Source organism: Calliphora vicina, chromosome 3 (assembly GCF_958450345.1).
Source record: "Calliphora vicina chromosome 3, idCalVici1.1, whole genome shotgun sequence".
NCBI lineage: Eukaryota > Metazoa > Arthropoda > Insecta > Diptera > Calliphoridae > Calliphora > Calliphora vicina.
Window position 1 is genome coordinate 32442311 of NC_088782.1, and position 16559 is coordinate 32458869.

Below are 16559 nucleotides of genomic sequence, written 5' to 3' on the forward strand. Positions count from 1 at the left end.
CGGACGGACCGACGGACATCGTTTTATCGAAAGTGATTCTAAGTCGATCGGTATACTTTAATGTGGGTGTTAGACTAATATTTTTTGGGCGTTACAAACATCTGCTCAAACGCATTATACCCTCCCCACTATGGTGGTGTAGGGTATAAAAACTGGAGTTGACTACTGAATTGACTAAAAATTTTAGCCGTTTTGGAGAGACAGATTTTTAAAATCTATGTTAGGCTTTTATGGTTAAGGTATACTTTGGTGAAGGGTATATAAGATTCGAATATAGCTCTATTACTTGTTTTTTTTAATTTTTCCAAAAATTAAAATCGCGAATTAAAGCGATAGTTTTTCGAAATTAAAGGAAATAAAAATGTAAATGTCCAAATGACTCTAAGGAATATGTAATTACCGAATATGATAAAAATCGGAAGACCCAAAGTCGATTTGTTTTGATGATGTCTTATAGAATTAATGATATGTTTAGAATTATTTATTTCAAATTAGAAAAACCGAAAGAAAACTTGTTTTAATTCTTTAATAATCTCTAAATATTGTAAATTGCTTACAATAATTATTTTTATTTCTCTTGCATTGTCACTCACTGTATTTTATAGGTGATTTAAATAAATCACTTTCATTGCTACTGGCTACAACTACATACATCGGCAATAGGTAATAGAGAAAATAGAAAACATCGATTAGAATAAATCGCTCTATTACATACATGCAGACATGCATGGTCCTGCATATACATATGCACAACCAAAACTAAAGACAATACTACTTGAAATGATTTATAAAGCTTAAAAACGACACAAACACATACACTAAATACATACAAACACACATACATATATAATAGAAATACATAGATGTATACATACCTCGTAACGTTTATCACTGTCAATATTGGGTAATTTTTCAATAAACTCTTCCAACATATTAGTTTGGATGGAATGGAAATGAAAATAACGAGAAAAAATAATTTTACAACATGTTGTAGTTCGAAGCGGTGAAGATTTTAGATGGAAAACGCAACACTTAAACACATGCACTCTCTCCGAGGCACACAGACTATGCCACCTGTTGATCTAACGGTAATTTATGTACACACATACATATGTATGTGTGAGTGTGTGTGAGGGTTTGTAGGAGTGTGTTTGTGTCTGAGTAAAGTGTAGGTGAAATTGTTTGAATTACAATACTCTCATAGCACTTTTGCACTCGTTACAAAACACACACTGTAATATTTGTTTTTGTTGTTTGGTATGACTGCTTTTGTTGTTGTTGTTATTGGCTGGTGTTGTTGGTTGATTCAATGGCTGGCTGGTTTACTGTCTGGTTGTCTGGCTGCTTACTCACTTAATTCACTTGAATTGGCAATTGCGAATGTTCCGGCGAATGTGTGTTAGCAGCAATGTTCTCTAACACAGTTATAAATTCACACACTTTTACACAGTTAATATAAAAACAAAAACACCCGCAGCATGTTGTTTAAATGTCAACTTGACAGAGGTTAATCATGCACAATCATAATGACACGTTATCGACCACAGAACACGAAAATAATAACATCATTATTCACACACAAACACGGAAAAAAATAAAGGAAAAAATTGCGTACAATGACAGGAAGTATTAACTTAACATAAGGAAATAATTTTCAAATGAATACACTCTCATAGAGAAACACAGATACATAGACATATAAACTGTTAAAGTATTAAGTGGAAGCACTACACACATAGACATGTGTATTAATACAAATATTAGAGAGTTATTGCAATAACTACATTTATATAGAGGAACATAATTGAAGAAATTTTTCAAATCCAAACAAAAGCACACAAAAATCACATCACAAAACTACGATGAGCACGATTTGTTCCTGGTTCGTTTTCCTTTCAATGGAAAACTGAACAAAAAAAACTAAATGGCTCAGAAAAGTGCCCACTGCCACAGTACGAAACAAACTGAATCTGATAGTTTGAAACACCATATTCTAGTGGTGTTGATGAGGATGTGACTATAGCAGCGCCAATGATGCTGTTAGCAGTTTGTGTTTGTTTGTAGGACTGTCGTTGTATTAATGTCCCAAGTATTCATTCGGTTTTTGTATTGTTCGTCTATATAATATAGTTGTGTGTTTAATAGAGTGGCCCTTATTTAGCACTTTTTGGACTTTCGCTGCTTCCAAATTTTGGTCGTCATGTGTAAAACAATTGCAGAATATTTGAGCAAAATCGGAGAACATTTAGGGCCGGATTCAGAAACACAAAAGGAAAACAATTTTTTGTATGAAAATCACTCAGTTTTCAAATAATTTATGAGAGTTATTCATACAAAAATGTTAAAACCATAGAGAATACCAATAGATCGGAAACTCTCCTGTCAAAGACCTAACTCAGTTGTCAGAAACCTAAGTGGTGAGAATGTATTAGTAGAAAAAACTATGTGAAAACAAAAACAACACTCGTATGTGTGATTATTTTGAGTAATTTTTTTGTTAGGTCTTAGACAGGAGAGTTTCCGCTTTATGTCTACTCTCTATGATTTCGTATTTCTGAATCAGGCCCTTAGAGCAACAGTAATCAACAGGGGATCCGGGGCCCCATAGGGGTCGCGTTTGTCAATTTTATTTTTAATATTCGCGTGTTATCAATGGTCAATACGGGCATAAAAATTATAGTTTTGACAACTAAATATTTCTTTTTTAATAAAGGATCTTCCAATAGTGACTTTCGAACTTTAACATCTGATATCGGCCATATTGTGGAAGCTACATCCGTTGAATTAGCTGTCATTTATTCAGTTAGTTTTTCCAAATCAAAATGAATGGATTTAACGTTCAACAACATGTGCAAATGATAAAATTGTTTTATCAAAATGGATGTTCTATTCAAACAACGTTCCACATGCTTCTCCCATTTTACAGTGAGTCACATTTCTGGATGAATGGATACGTCAATAAACAAAATTGTCGAATTTGGAACGAAGCCAATCCGCGAGAGATCCAAGAACGTCCAATACATCATGAAGAAGTTACAGTTTGGTGTGGATTTTCGTCCGGCGGTGTTATCGGCCCACATTTTCTTTGAAAACGACGTACAGTGGTATGAGAAAAAAAAATGGAAATAAATCTGTAACTTCTAAACCCTTAGTCCGATTTTAATGAAGTTTCACAAGCGCAAAGGGGAAGTGTTGTTGAGTTTAAGTTTTGAATCTGGACTTCATGAGCCCACCAGAAGCTGAGCCAGGGGTCCCCAAAGTAGGACACTGCGGGTATGGTCAATTTTAAAAATGATCGTATTCTTCGTTTGTGTTCCGATTTTTAAAAAATTACATATATAGAATCTTCTCATCGAGCACTATATAAAACTATAAAGCTATCAATTATCTCTTATAGCTTAGGAGATATCCGCATTTTAAAATTAAATTTTTAACTTTTTTACATACCCTACTCCAGTTTTTTGATGACCACGGTTATAAAATTTTCCCGATTTTCTGCATTTTTCCTTTATAGGATTAACAACAGATATATATATCAAAAACAAGGAAGAATTGTTTAAAAATCATGACTGAGTCCAAAGTTACATGCATTTGAATTTAAAAAAATAAAAAAATGCGCTTTTTCGCTATTTTTTTTGGGAAAAAAGTACTTTTATTCTTTTTAAGTTATCTAAAAAATTTCTAAAAGGATGTATAATGAATTTGTACCTTTTGAAAAGCTAACTTTACATCAAATATTTTAAATGAAAAAGAAGTTTTGAGTTTTGATACCGAGGGGACCAGGTCCATTCCAAAAACGCCTCTTTTTTATGTAAAATTCAACTTTAGGGCAAAAATTCTCAAATCACATAGTGAATATCAAAATATAGTAACCCATTTTAGATGGACCAATATGTTCTTAAATATTTTGTAAACGGTTCCGATAACCCCGCCCCTGGTATGGTTATTATAGCCAAAAAACGAAAATATCCCATTTTTGGAATTTTTCAATATTTTTTTTGGGAATTGCGGGATTCCTGATTACAAATTTCAAAATTAATTTTTATTTTTCTATTTTCAATAAAAAAATCTGTATAAGTGTAAAATTTCCTTAAAAAATATTCATAAATAACAATTTTATTTCAATTTGAAAAATTTGTATCTATGCAAAAACTCAATAAAAAGCATTTTTTGTCATATTTTTCAAAAAAGTATTCCATGAATTTTTTAATAGAAATAGGATGATTTTTAAAATTGACCATACCCAAGGTGTCCTACTTTGGGAACCCTTGGCTCAGCTTCTGGTGGGCTCATGAGGTCCAGATTCAATGCTTAAACTCAACAACACTTCCCCTTTGCGCTTGTGAAACTTCATTAAAATCGGACTAAGGGTTTAGAAGTTACAGATTTATTTCCATTTTTTTTTTTCTCATACCACTGTGCGACGTTGGCCAGGCAATCACAGTCAACGGAAAGCTCTATAGATCGATAATTATCAACGTTATCGGTTCATATTTCTTTGAGAACGACGCACAGTGGTGCCATTTGAAGTTTTTCGTTGCAAAAATCATAACTTTTGAACCAAATGAGATAATTTAAAAATTTAAAAGGCATGTACTGACCAACCTATGAAATAAGTGTTTGAAAAGGGTTCTATGCCTTTTAAGTGCCTACTTATGGGTTAGCAAAATTGAAATTTGTGGAAAAATCAATTTTATGGGAAGTAAAATAAAATATTTTTTAAAATTTTTGATTTTTTATGTTTCTTTTTAAAGGCTTTTATGATTTAAAATTATTCCAAAAAAGATTTAATTTTTTTTAAATTTTTGTAAAATATTCCAGAAATATTTTGAATTTTTTTTTCAATATTTTGTTAAATATTGCTCACAATCCGTGGAAGAAGGTATATCTAATAGATTTTATGATTTAAAATTATTCCAGAAAAGATTTCCAATTTTTGTAAAATAATCCAGAAATATTTTAAATTTTTTGTAAAATATTGCTCACATTTATGTCATAAATTGCCCAAAAATGCATGCAACACATTTTTGGAACCATGTTTTTTTTTCAAAATTGTATCTCTAGCAAATAGGTCGATGATTACCAACTTCTTTTGACCCTAGTTGGACGATATGGACACCATCGACATGTGGTATCAATAGGGAGTATTAAAAATCAAAAGTACAAAATAGAGGACACCCTAATGTATAAATATATCGGTTTATCAGGCATAAACTCAAACATAACAACATACACTCGCACCCTGTACATTTTTGTATGAACAATACAATTACACTTATGTCGTATAATACACTCTCCAATAAACATCTTGTTGTAATATTGAGAGCATCGTAATTCGAATGAACGAACGAACTAACAAACGAACAAATAAACCAAAACAACAAAAACAAAAAATATAAATGAAAATGAAAATGAGTAAGTAGTACTCACTCGTACGAGTATTGGCTCACAACAACAACAACAACAGCTACAATAATACAATAATAAAAACAACAACAACAACTACATAGTAGAAAAATTGGCAAACAATCCTTTAATGTTAAATAAACGACAATTGGCCATCGAAGACAAACGGATGCTGTACAGGATTAAGCCATTGGATTTGAGCAATTTGTTGACATTTTTATGGGCACTACGGTGAGACTTTCGTTATTGTTAGATTGTATAGCATTTTGGAAGTTATTACTATGTCTCAATAAATAAATTCTAACAAATAACTATAGATTTATAATAAAATAAGATTTTTTGTTTTGAAAAAGTATCTACAATATTGGTATTTTACAGGATGTTAAAGCAAGTTGGCTATATTCATACTTATTAATTTGTTTAGCTCTGCTAATGTCAAAATAGAAATTTTACTGAAATAGAATTTTTTTCTTATTAAAAAATATACATATCAATAACTTAATATAGAAAGGTTGTATCTCAACTTTTAGTTACTTTACAGGAGAAACAACTAAAATTTTTGATATTATATCAAAAAATATTTTTAGAAAAGTTCTTTGTTTATAAAAACCAAAAAATATGCTTTCAACTTTAAATGAGTTAGGGGTTTTTCTTTCAAACGACTCTTTTAATGAGTTAGGGCTTTTTTTATAATTACTGTAAATCTGTTATTCGTCAACATAGGAAACTGAAATTTTTAAGGGAGGTATATTTGAGTTTTGTCTACCATATTATGTAAAAAGCCCGATTTTGAAAAAAAAAAACAGATACGAACTTTCCATCGATATGTGGATTTCATGTTCAGTGAACCAACTTTTGAAATCAAGGTGTCAAATTTTGACATTTTGGTCAAACATGTGTTTTTTATCATCCATGTAACTTATTACCTATTGTTCTTAGCAAAATGTATCCCAAATAGCTTAGATAGCAATTTCTTCAATTTTTTCAACATAAATATTATGATTTGATTTCATTGATTTCAATTCATGACATTTATAAATAATTTCTTAAATAATAAGATTTTTTCATATTTTATGTTTTCAAATTAAATCTTTGAAATTTTCCTTGGAAAATTTTTCATTTATTTTTATGATTTTCAGCTACAAAATGAGCAAATATGCCCGAAATTGATTAAATTAAATGATAAACATATCGAGCCCTTAGCGCCAAATTATCGTAAGCGACATTTTTAAAATTTTTGTTTTATTGCAGAAATTAAAATTTTATGGACCGACTGATGTTTTAGCGTTCTCAGAATATCAAAATTATAGGGGGTAAGATTTTATCGTAAGTCAATGTTTATATTTTACAGTAAACTAATTTTATCGTAAGCGACACACAGTGGATAGAAAAAAAATAAGGAAATAAATCTGTAACTTCTAAATGGTTAGATTGGCTTGAATGAAATTTCACATGCGCAAAGAAGAAGTATTATCGAATTTAAGTTTTGAACGTGGACCTCATGGGCCCACCAGGGGCGCGACCAAGGGCCCTCAAAGTAGGACACCTCGGGTGTGTTACATTTTTAAAACGATATTATTTCTTGGTTTGAGTTCCGATTTCAAAAACATAATACAAGTAGAATCTTCTCATCGAGCACTACAAAAAACCTTGTCGTAGCTATCAATTATCTATTATAGCTTAGGAGATATTCGCATTTGAAAATTAAATTTTCATTTTTTTGATAACAGCTTATCCAAATATTTCCCGATTTTCTCCAGTTTTCCTTTATTGGACTAACAACAAATGTATGTGTCAAATGGAAAAACAATTGTTTAAAAATAATGACTAAGTCCAAAGTTATATGCATTTGAATTTAAGAAATTTTTAAAAAACGATTTTTAGCTAATTTTTTGGGAAAAAGGACTTTAATTCATTTTAAGTTATCGCAAAAAATGTCTAAGAGGATGTATAAGGAATTTCTACTTTCTGAAAGCTAAGTTTTCATAAAATATTTTAAAGGAAAACCAATTTCATAATTGTTGTTACCGAGGGGACAGGTCCTTTCAAAAAAAACCTATTTTTTATGTAAAATAAAACTATAGGGCAAAAATTCTCAAATCGCATATTCGATATCAAAATATAATAAACGATTTTGGATGGCCCAATATGCTTTAAATTATTTTGTAAAGGATTCCGATTACTCAGACCCTAATATGGATATTATAGCCAAAAAACTAAAAATTACCATTTTTGGAATTTTTCAACACTTTTTTGGGAATTGCAGAATTACTGATAATAAATTTCAAATTTCGTTTTTATTTTTCCATTTTGAATAGAAAAATCTACATAATTGTGAAATTTCATTAAAAACTATTTATTAATACAAATTTAATTTCAATTCGAAAAATTGGTATTTATGCAAAAATTCAATAAAAAAAAAATTTTTGTCATATTTTTCAATAAAGTATTCCATGAATTTTTAATTGTCAAAAGTTATAAATATTTTTGAAAAATAGACAAATAGCCTGAACGAAATTATATTATATCGCATCATAACATTTTTAATTCTATGTATAAATTTCAAAATAATCAAATAAAACCTTCTCCTGTAAAATTTGTGTTTTGTCGCTTACGATAATTTGGCGCTAAGGGCTCGATGTGTTTTTTATCATCCATGTAACTTATTACCTATTGTTCTTAGCAAAATATATACCAAATAGCTTAGATAGCAATTTCTTCAATTTTCCATAAAAAAATTAAAAAAAAAAGAATTTTTTTATTTTTCAATATCAAAAACTTTTTTTTCAAAATGGTCCCTTTTTCTCAAAAGAAAGCTTAGTTCTTTTACTTGAAGACATTTTTGGTCGCTTAGTGGGGTGTCTATCAAAATAAATATTTTGTAACTCAAAACATAAAATTTTTGTCTTTTTTTTGGCCAAAAACCAAAAACTTTTTTTTAAAATGGGCCCTTTTTTAATTTTTTTTGCTCAAATAATATTTTTGATAATAATTCCCAAAGAGTTTAAGTGAATTTTAATATAAGATGTGGAAGAAAAACGTGAACAAACCGAGCAAGAATCGAAGTACCGTAGTTAGCCGACCTAGAGCCGAAGCATTTATCTCGTCGTGTTGTACTCATTAGCTAGTCATAGCCAATAAGTTGTAGTTAGCCGACGAGAGTGGATTGAATCCTTACCTATATTTACCCATGATTAGTCGTTAGATAAAGCATTTATTTTGTCTGATTGTATTAATTAGCTAGCCTTAACTAATAGAGCCAATGCGTTGACTCGTTGGAAGCAATTATTTCATCTCCTCGAATTGCATTCCCATAATAAGTCGTTAGCAGACCGAGAGCCGAAGCATTGTCCATTAACAATCATATTCCAAGGATATAATATTCAAATCATTCAAAATTGACGATTTTCAAATAGCAAATAAACCGATTAATTTGTGTCGATTAACCGAAATTCCTTTTTTTGCACTTTAACATATTTTTTTTTTCTAATTCAAATACAAATGTCAAAGTAAAATTACATATTTTTCGAACATCCAAGAAACATGTTTAGCGAGTATAACAACTGACTTATTTAATTTACATGTATTTGTCGGATGAGGACATTATAATTGACGAAACAGCAGACATTACTTAAACGAGTATTTTATCAAAATCTAAAAAAAAAAATCCAAAAGCGACTTCAATAAAAAAAGAACTGAGATATTGAATATTCTTTATCATGCCTTACTTTCAATTTCTCCAACATCTACAATCAGCTAAAGAGTTATTTCCAAGACAAGTTTTATTAAAACTAAAGAAAATTATTTATTTTTTAGTTTTGTTGTTTTTTTAAGTTTTTGTTCTCTTTATTAATAAAATATTTAAATAAGTAATAAATAGAAATTATTCGGTTAATCGAATAATTTAAAATTAACCGATTATTAACCAATTAAATCAAAACCCCGATTAGTTATTTGCTCGATTAACCGATTAAACCAGAAACCCTATTAATTGAATATCCTTGCTTATATCTGTTTACAATGATATATTATGTTCGAAAATTCGATAGACTAGACAATACTATGCTGGCCTATAAATCTATGGGTTGCGGGTTCGATTGACGCCATAGACTCTGGGTGTATCTGCTTCTCAGTTTGTGTTTGTTAAAAAACGTTTAAATGTACTCTGCATCATGCATGAACCTGATGACAATCGAATATTATATTCGAAAATTCGATACGAAATTCGAAATTTTTTTGAAAGCTGTTAAACTAATCTCCAAATCATGAAGAATTTTAAAAAATCAATTCAAGTTTCATATGCGGCAATTTCTTATAATTTCGAACTTAGAAATGTTTAAAAAGTCCTGCATCTTGAAAATATCGCGACATCATATAAATTCTCTAATATAATTATAGAGCATTTATCTAAAGGCTTGTTTTGAAAATAAAGTTAATAATAATTTTTATTATTAACTTTATTTGATATCCTTTGTTCAAGGATACTTTTCTGTGCTATATCCTGTTTTGACGAAAAGCGGAAAAAACATTTAGAATCTGCGATTCATTACCTTTAATCAAAATATTTGTATAGCAGACGAATTGACCAGAAGTGGAAATATGATGGCTGAGGAGGCGACTGACTCCTTTTCATCCTTTTCTATTATTTTCCTTGGAAAATGTAAGATGGTTGTACAGCAGAAACTATACGATACTGCACAGAGTAGGTGGATTAATGAATCCACCTGTATTATTGCGAGGTCGATCTGTTACGTCTAATCTTAGTCCGACAGGACTAATCTATTTATAGAAATCCTTCGTGAGCAAACAAGGCTAATTGTATTTTTTATTTCAGGACATACTAGAAGAATGGGCCTATGGTTTACCGACTATTGTAGAAACTGTCGAAACGAAGAAGAGAAGGAAACTGTGTTTCCCTCCTATTCTGAAATTTCCCGGCTCTAACAAACTTGAGAGAACGTATCCTTGGAACCCTTTCCTCTCGTGTTTAGATGAGTTATCAATCATGAATATGAGACGAATCTATTCCTTCATCAGAGAATATTGGAAACAGCGGATGTTGGATAAGTATCCTGCTGTTTACTTCTTTGGTATCACCATGAGATCAGTTTTGAATGGATCCAAGTGAGCTTATTTATTTATTCATTTGAAATAAAAAAATATTTTTTACATTTTCACTTAATACCTCATGTAGGGTATCAAATAACACGTGCTTTATTGCCTATTCGAATAACAAAAAAAGAGAAATTCGGCTTTTTTATTGTTGTTGCATTTCATTATAAATTTGCCACACAAACAGACACGCAAACACTCGTACAAAATATTTGCTTAACGAAGCATCATCGTTATTGTCGTTTTTGTTTTCTTTTTAACCCTTTTTTTTCCATTTTACTCTTGAATTTTTAAGCCATTTTTAAAATAAATGTTATACTAAGTAGAATTGTGTGAGTGTAGTCGTGGTGGGCTTGTATGTGAATGTGTGTGTGTGTACAAAGTGTGCAACACAATGTGTTGACTAAAACACACACACAATCACACACTCAAACTTATAAAAGAGTGAAAAAAGTTTCATTCAATTTCCTTTAAACAACGTCATTTTGTGACCTCACGAACCATTCACTTTAATAGCATCACTGATTTTTAGGTTAAAAATATTTATTTTTCAACATGGTTTTGTTGCTGCCGTCGTTGTTGTTGTAGTTGTTGGTTTTTGTTGTTAAAGTCCATGACGTAGTGTTGTTGTATGTAGTGCATGCAGCTGTGTTGTTTCGAACCATGCAGCACTTTTTACATTAATTTTTCAATAGAATTTGGATTAACACACCAATATCAGAACGTTATGAAAACTAACTTAAAAACGAAAATCATGTGACTTCTAAAGACCTAGGTGAGGTTAAATTTTTAATCTAAAGGGTTTTCCAAGCGCTACGCCCATTTTACGGTGGCGCCCAAATATTTTTTTTAACAAAGTTTTTTCTATTTTACCTAAAGTATACTTTGGTGTATATAAGATAATCTACTTTACTCAATAGAAAATAGAAATACTTTGTCGACACTTATATAGCAGTCATCAGAACTGCAGGGCAATCTCCACCAATGTGTCTATGCGAGTCTGTGAAGTTGATTGCAATGACGCATTTTTTTGCTCCAACGTATTTGGTTCATTTAACAAACATACATACACATTCTTACCGTACGAGTATTATTAGACATTATTTCCCAATACGGGTCTTGTACACGATTGTGTCATTAAAGGTAAGTGCACTTGGTATAAAGTTGGCATGTTGGCAAAGAAAACAACACACACAAAAAACTAGAAACGTTTAAAAAAAAAAAGTACAAGGTGCGCAACACAAGGTAAAAGTTGAGAAGAAGTTTTTCATTTTATTCTTTACGTTTTTTTTTTGTTGTTGTTGTGAAAGTACGACAGTGTTAATAGATTTAATGTGGTGGAAGTGGTGCCAATGATTTAAATGGGAAATACAAGTTGAAAAAAATGTACACGAGTATAAACATAATGTTTTTGTTTAAAGATTTTTAGTTGGCAAATTGTTTTGTTTTATCAGGTTGTAGCATTAAATAAAACTAATCCTTGATAGCGAATCTGGCAGAAATTCATTATTAGAGTTATAAATTCATCAGGCATTTTATTTTATAATTACAGTGTGCTACAACATGTTTGTAAGTTATTAGGGGGCTTCGGAAAGTTGATTTCAACAGACAGACGGACACCACATCTATAAGGAACCAGAATATATAAATTATTTTATGGTATCGCAATTAAAAAGTTAGAAATTACAAATGGAATGACAAACTTATATATACCCTTAACACTGCTAAATAAATTCTGGAATAATCGACCCACAAATAGCTGAAAAATAAGCTAAAAACCCTGCACCACCATAGTGGGGAGGGTATTATGCGTTTGTGCAGATGTTTGTAACGCCCAAAATTATTAGTCTAACACCCACCTTAAAGTATACCGATCGACTTAGAATCACTTTAAACGATGTCCGTCCGTCTGTCTGGTCGGCTGGCTGGCTGTCCATGTAAACCTTGTGCGCAGAGTACAGGTCGCATTTTTGAAGATATTTCGATCAAATTTGGTACATATTATTTTTTGGCCAAGCCTATTGAAACTGGCTGAAATCGGTCCATTATTTCACCTAGCCCCCATACAAATGTCCTTCCGAAATTGGACTTTATCGGTCATAAATATTTAATTTATAAATGTATCTCCACAAATTGCGCTCCAAATAAGTTTTATATATACAAAATTCATGTCACCAAATTTTATTACGATCGGTCCATAATTAGTCATAGCTCCCATATAGACCCGCTTCCGAAAATCACTTTAACGTGCATAAATCGCTTAAAAATGTTGGTATACTCACAAAATTCAACATAGTATACTTTCATATAGACACAAATCACACGACCTAATTTCATGGTGATCGGTCCATAATTGGTCATAGCCCCCATATAAGGCCCACTTCCGAAAATCACTCAATAATACAAATTATTGAAATTTTAAAAGAAAAATGTTTTTACTCTTTTACTTAATGTAGGGTATTATATGGTCGGGCTTGACCGACCATACTTTCTTACTTGTTTTTTAACCTACATATATCACTCAAGCTATAATTTCAAAAAGTTTGCAAGAAGCAGGATTAATCAAAAAGCGGAGAAATTGATGGGGATAAAAACCTTAATTCCAACTAAAAAAAATTCGATTAAAACTATGGATTAATCCTGGTTTAATCAGAAGTGCAAAATTGGAATCATGTCCAGATAGTAGGGTATTCATTCGACTAATGATAGTTCGATTAATCGAATAATTTCTTACGAATAATTACTCGAACAATTTAAAAATGGTCATTTTCGAATAACGAATAATTCGAACAATTCTATGTAGAATAATCGAATAAAACGAATGTTCATATATAATTAAATTTATTAAATTGCTTAACATTTTTCATAATTTCAAATTTAAATAACTCACAAAAATTACTCTGAAATTCGACAAATAACTAAAAACAAAGGGACTTTCGATCACTGTAGATGAGTGTTCCGATAGCTCCTTCTATAAATATATAAATATTTCTGCAAGAAGTTACAATTCAAAAAACAAATCTTTCACAATTTTTAACTTAGGACTTGATCCAATGAAAATAAAAGGTACGGAATAAAATATTTGTTATTTAGCTGCCGAAGTATTAGAAGATTTGCAATTAATAATCAAAATATTAACTTAGATTAAAGTGGAGTTGAATGTGATGCAGAATGTGATTTTGAAACGGACGTCGAAAATGATATTGAGGATGATATTTATAATGATTACATTGAAATACATGAAGGCCATGATCTTAAAATATATACGTAAGTGTATAAATCGAATGATAAAGACAAATATTGCAAACTAATGTTTTGTTGCAAGAAAAGCATGGAGTTCGTCTTTGTCTAACATTGTAAATGCGTCAATCATGCACTGCCTGACTTCAAATTAGCCACGTTCACTGACAATGATATCAAACTTTGGACAGATTCCCTTTATTGTGTAATTCCCCAAGCCAACTTTATTAAGCAAAGATTCGGCAACGTTGATAGAGCTTGATGTATAATACAATTTGTTGTAAATAATTTAGAAATAGTGTATAATTAATTTACTAAAGAATTAGTTACTCAATTTAAAAAACGAATTAATGAACGACATAAAAAATTTCTTAATACGTTTATATTGTATTTGAATTCAGGATCATGTCCAACTAGCTCAAATTTTTTAAAGCATAGCTCCAAAACGGAAACTAAAGGGTTTGCTAGTCAATTGTATTGTAGATTGTTCGGGAGTTATTCTGATCGGAATATTATTGTTGAAAATTTAATAATGGACTTCGTTTTCGAATGTTCAACATTATCAATACTTGAATTGTTAACTTTAACATTATTTTTGGTTTTTCTTTAACAATAAAATATTAAAAAACCGAAATCAAAACTTCATTCTTTACTTTTAAAAAAAAATTAAATTATTCGAATAATTCGATTAATTTTAAACGTGTGATCGAATTATTCGAACAAGTTAAAATCTCTTATTCGAATAATTCGAATACCCTACCAGATAGGCAGCATTCAGAATCTGGCGTAATATCAAAAATGCCAAACATGCACTGACCCGGTTGACAAACCTAACATTTTGGCTGAATTATTTGCAAATAATTCGAACCTACCAGAAAGCAATCAATCACTACCCGAGATCAAAGGAGTATCAGTTACTATGCCGGCAAATTTCCTGTATGTTGAAAGGTTACTAATGTAACGACAATTCCTAAAAAGGCAGAGGCTAACAACCCTGAATATGATCGCCCAATAGAAATTTGTTCTGCGCTTTCCAAAGTTATGGAGAGTATGGTTAACCAAAATCTTGTGAAAAATTTAGAGTCCGACAATCTACTCAGCGACCTGCTGTATGGCTTTCGTAGAGGACGCACTGCTGGAGACTTGCTAGCCTTTTTATCGGAAAAATGGTGTCGTTCCATTCATCGTTTTGGCGGAAGTATAATGATGGCTCTAGACATTTCTAAGGTGTTCGATAGGCTGTGGCATGGTGCGCTTTCTCAGAGGTCGCACTATAAGTGTTGTTGTAGAAGGGACTCAAATGAGTTCAAGATTAATTCAGGGGTACCGCATGGCTCCGTTCTTTATACTACTCTATTTCTAATCTTTCTAACCCTCCGTTAGTCGCAATCATTTTCAATCGAGACTAGTCGCAATGTATCAAATTGATATCAATAAAAGAAAGGCGCGTTTGAAAATAATCTCTTCATTTTTTATTTCGAAAACATAAAAACAATATTAAATGCAATGTATTTAAAAGAGTAATACAAAAAAAAATGCAGTAAAAATATTATTTTATCAAAAGATAGCTTAAAATTTAGGGTGTTTAAACAAATTTACAATAAAAACAATTTTGCCTATATCAACTAGATCAGTTGCGAGTAACGAAGGGCTAAACGACCTTCTACATCAAACTTCAAACCCTATCTATTCTTTTACAGATGACAGCAACATTTGCCATTCATATTTATTCAATTATAGACCAGGGGGTCGATTCTGGTTCTGTGAAACGATGAAATGAAAAAAAACTTTTCATTTTCGTTTTCATAAGAACTTTTCATATTAACTTTTTTTACAATTACACAAATTGCGATTCCCGTTCTTCAATTTGTTTTATTCTACTTGTTCTTTTCATATGAAAACAAAAACGAGAATCAGAAACTTTGTGAAATAATGAAAAAACTTTTCATTTCACCGTTTCACAGAACCAGAATCGACCCCCAGTCCTGTCTGAGATTGGTGCAATGATTCAAAACATGAATGATTGCCTTAATCGGGACCTTGTGACAATCTCCGAATGGGTTTGTGCGAACACAGTTCACATTAATGCACGCAAGACTTAATGTGTAAATTACACAGCAGATAAATTTACCTAAAAGGTAACTTTGCATTAATTTCAATGCAATATCTACGGGTAAAAATTACCAAATATTTTTACTCCGTAAGTAACTAAGCACTGATAGATATCTATTTATTAAAATTACGGGCATTATTACACCACCCGTTGGACCAAAAACACATTTTTTAAATGTCGTAAAAAGCATTCCATATCTTGGTTTTCTAAAACGGAATACAACTCTCTCTTACTCGACCGCGTACAGGAGAGGGCAAAGGTGCTTAACGGTGACAGTAGGGTATCCAGCTCTATTGACTCACTGTAACATCGTCGTAATGTGGTTTGTGTTTCACTACTGATACTACAATGGAATGTGCTCTGCAGAAATTGGGGAACTCGTTCCCGAAACGTTCTTCGGCAAGGGCTCATCCATTCGTGGTCGACTGGACAGTGGATAGTGAAACGCATTACAGGGAAAATTTCTTCTTTAGCCATACAGTCCGTATGTGGAATAAGCTTCCCGCTGAAGGCTTTACTGTCACTTTCAACATAGGAAAATTCAAATCAAATATTCACAAACACTACTCCTTCTATCCTGCCTCCCACAACCTATTTTCCTAGTTCCAACACATTGCATTGCATAAATAAAGGTCATCCCCTGAGTACTGGTCCAAGCAAATAAAAATAGGTGAGTATCATCCTGTAA

At 31.2% G+C, this 16559-nt stretch overlaps 1 protein-coding gene across 1 annotated transcript in view; it reads right to left on the bottom strand.

Moving 5' to 3' along the window:
• The window catches only part of LOC135955381 (band 7 protein AGAP004871-like), a 63363-nt gene extending 62431 nt beyond the window's left edge, over window positions 1–932 (bottom strand). The window contains exon 1 of the mRNA XM_065505732.1: window positions 876–932. Coding sequence (XP_065361804.1) covers window positions 876–932 — 57 coding nt within the window. The remainder of the gene's footprint in view (window positions 1–875) is intronic.
• Window positions 933–16559: the final 15627 nt, after the last annotated feature.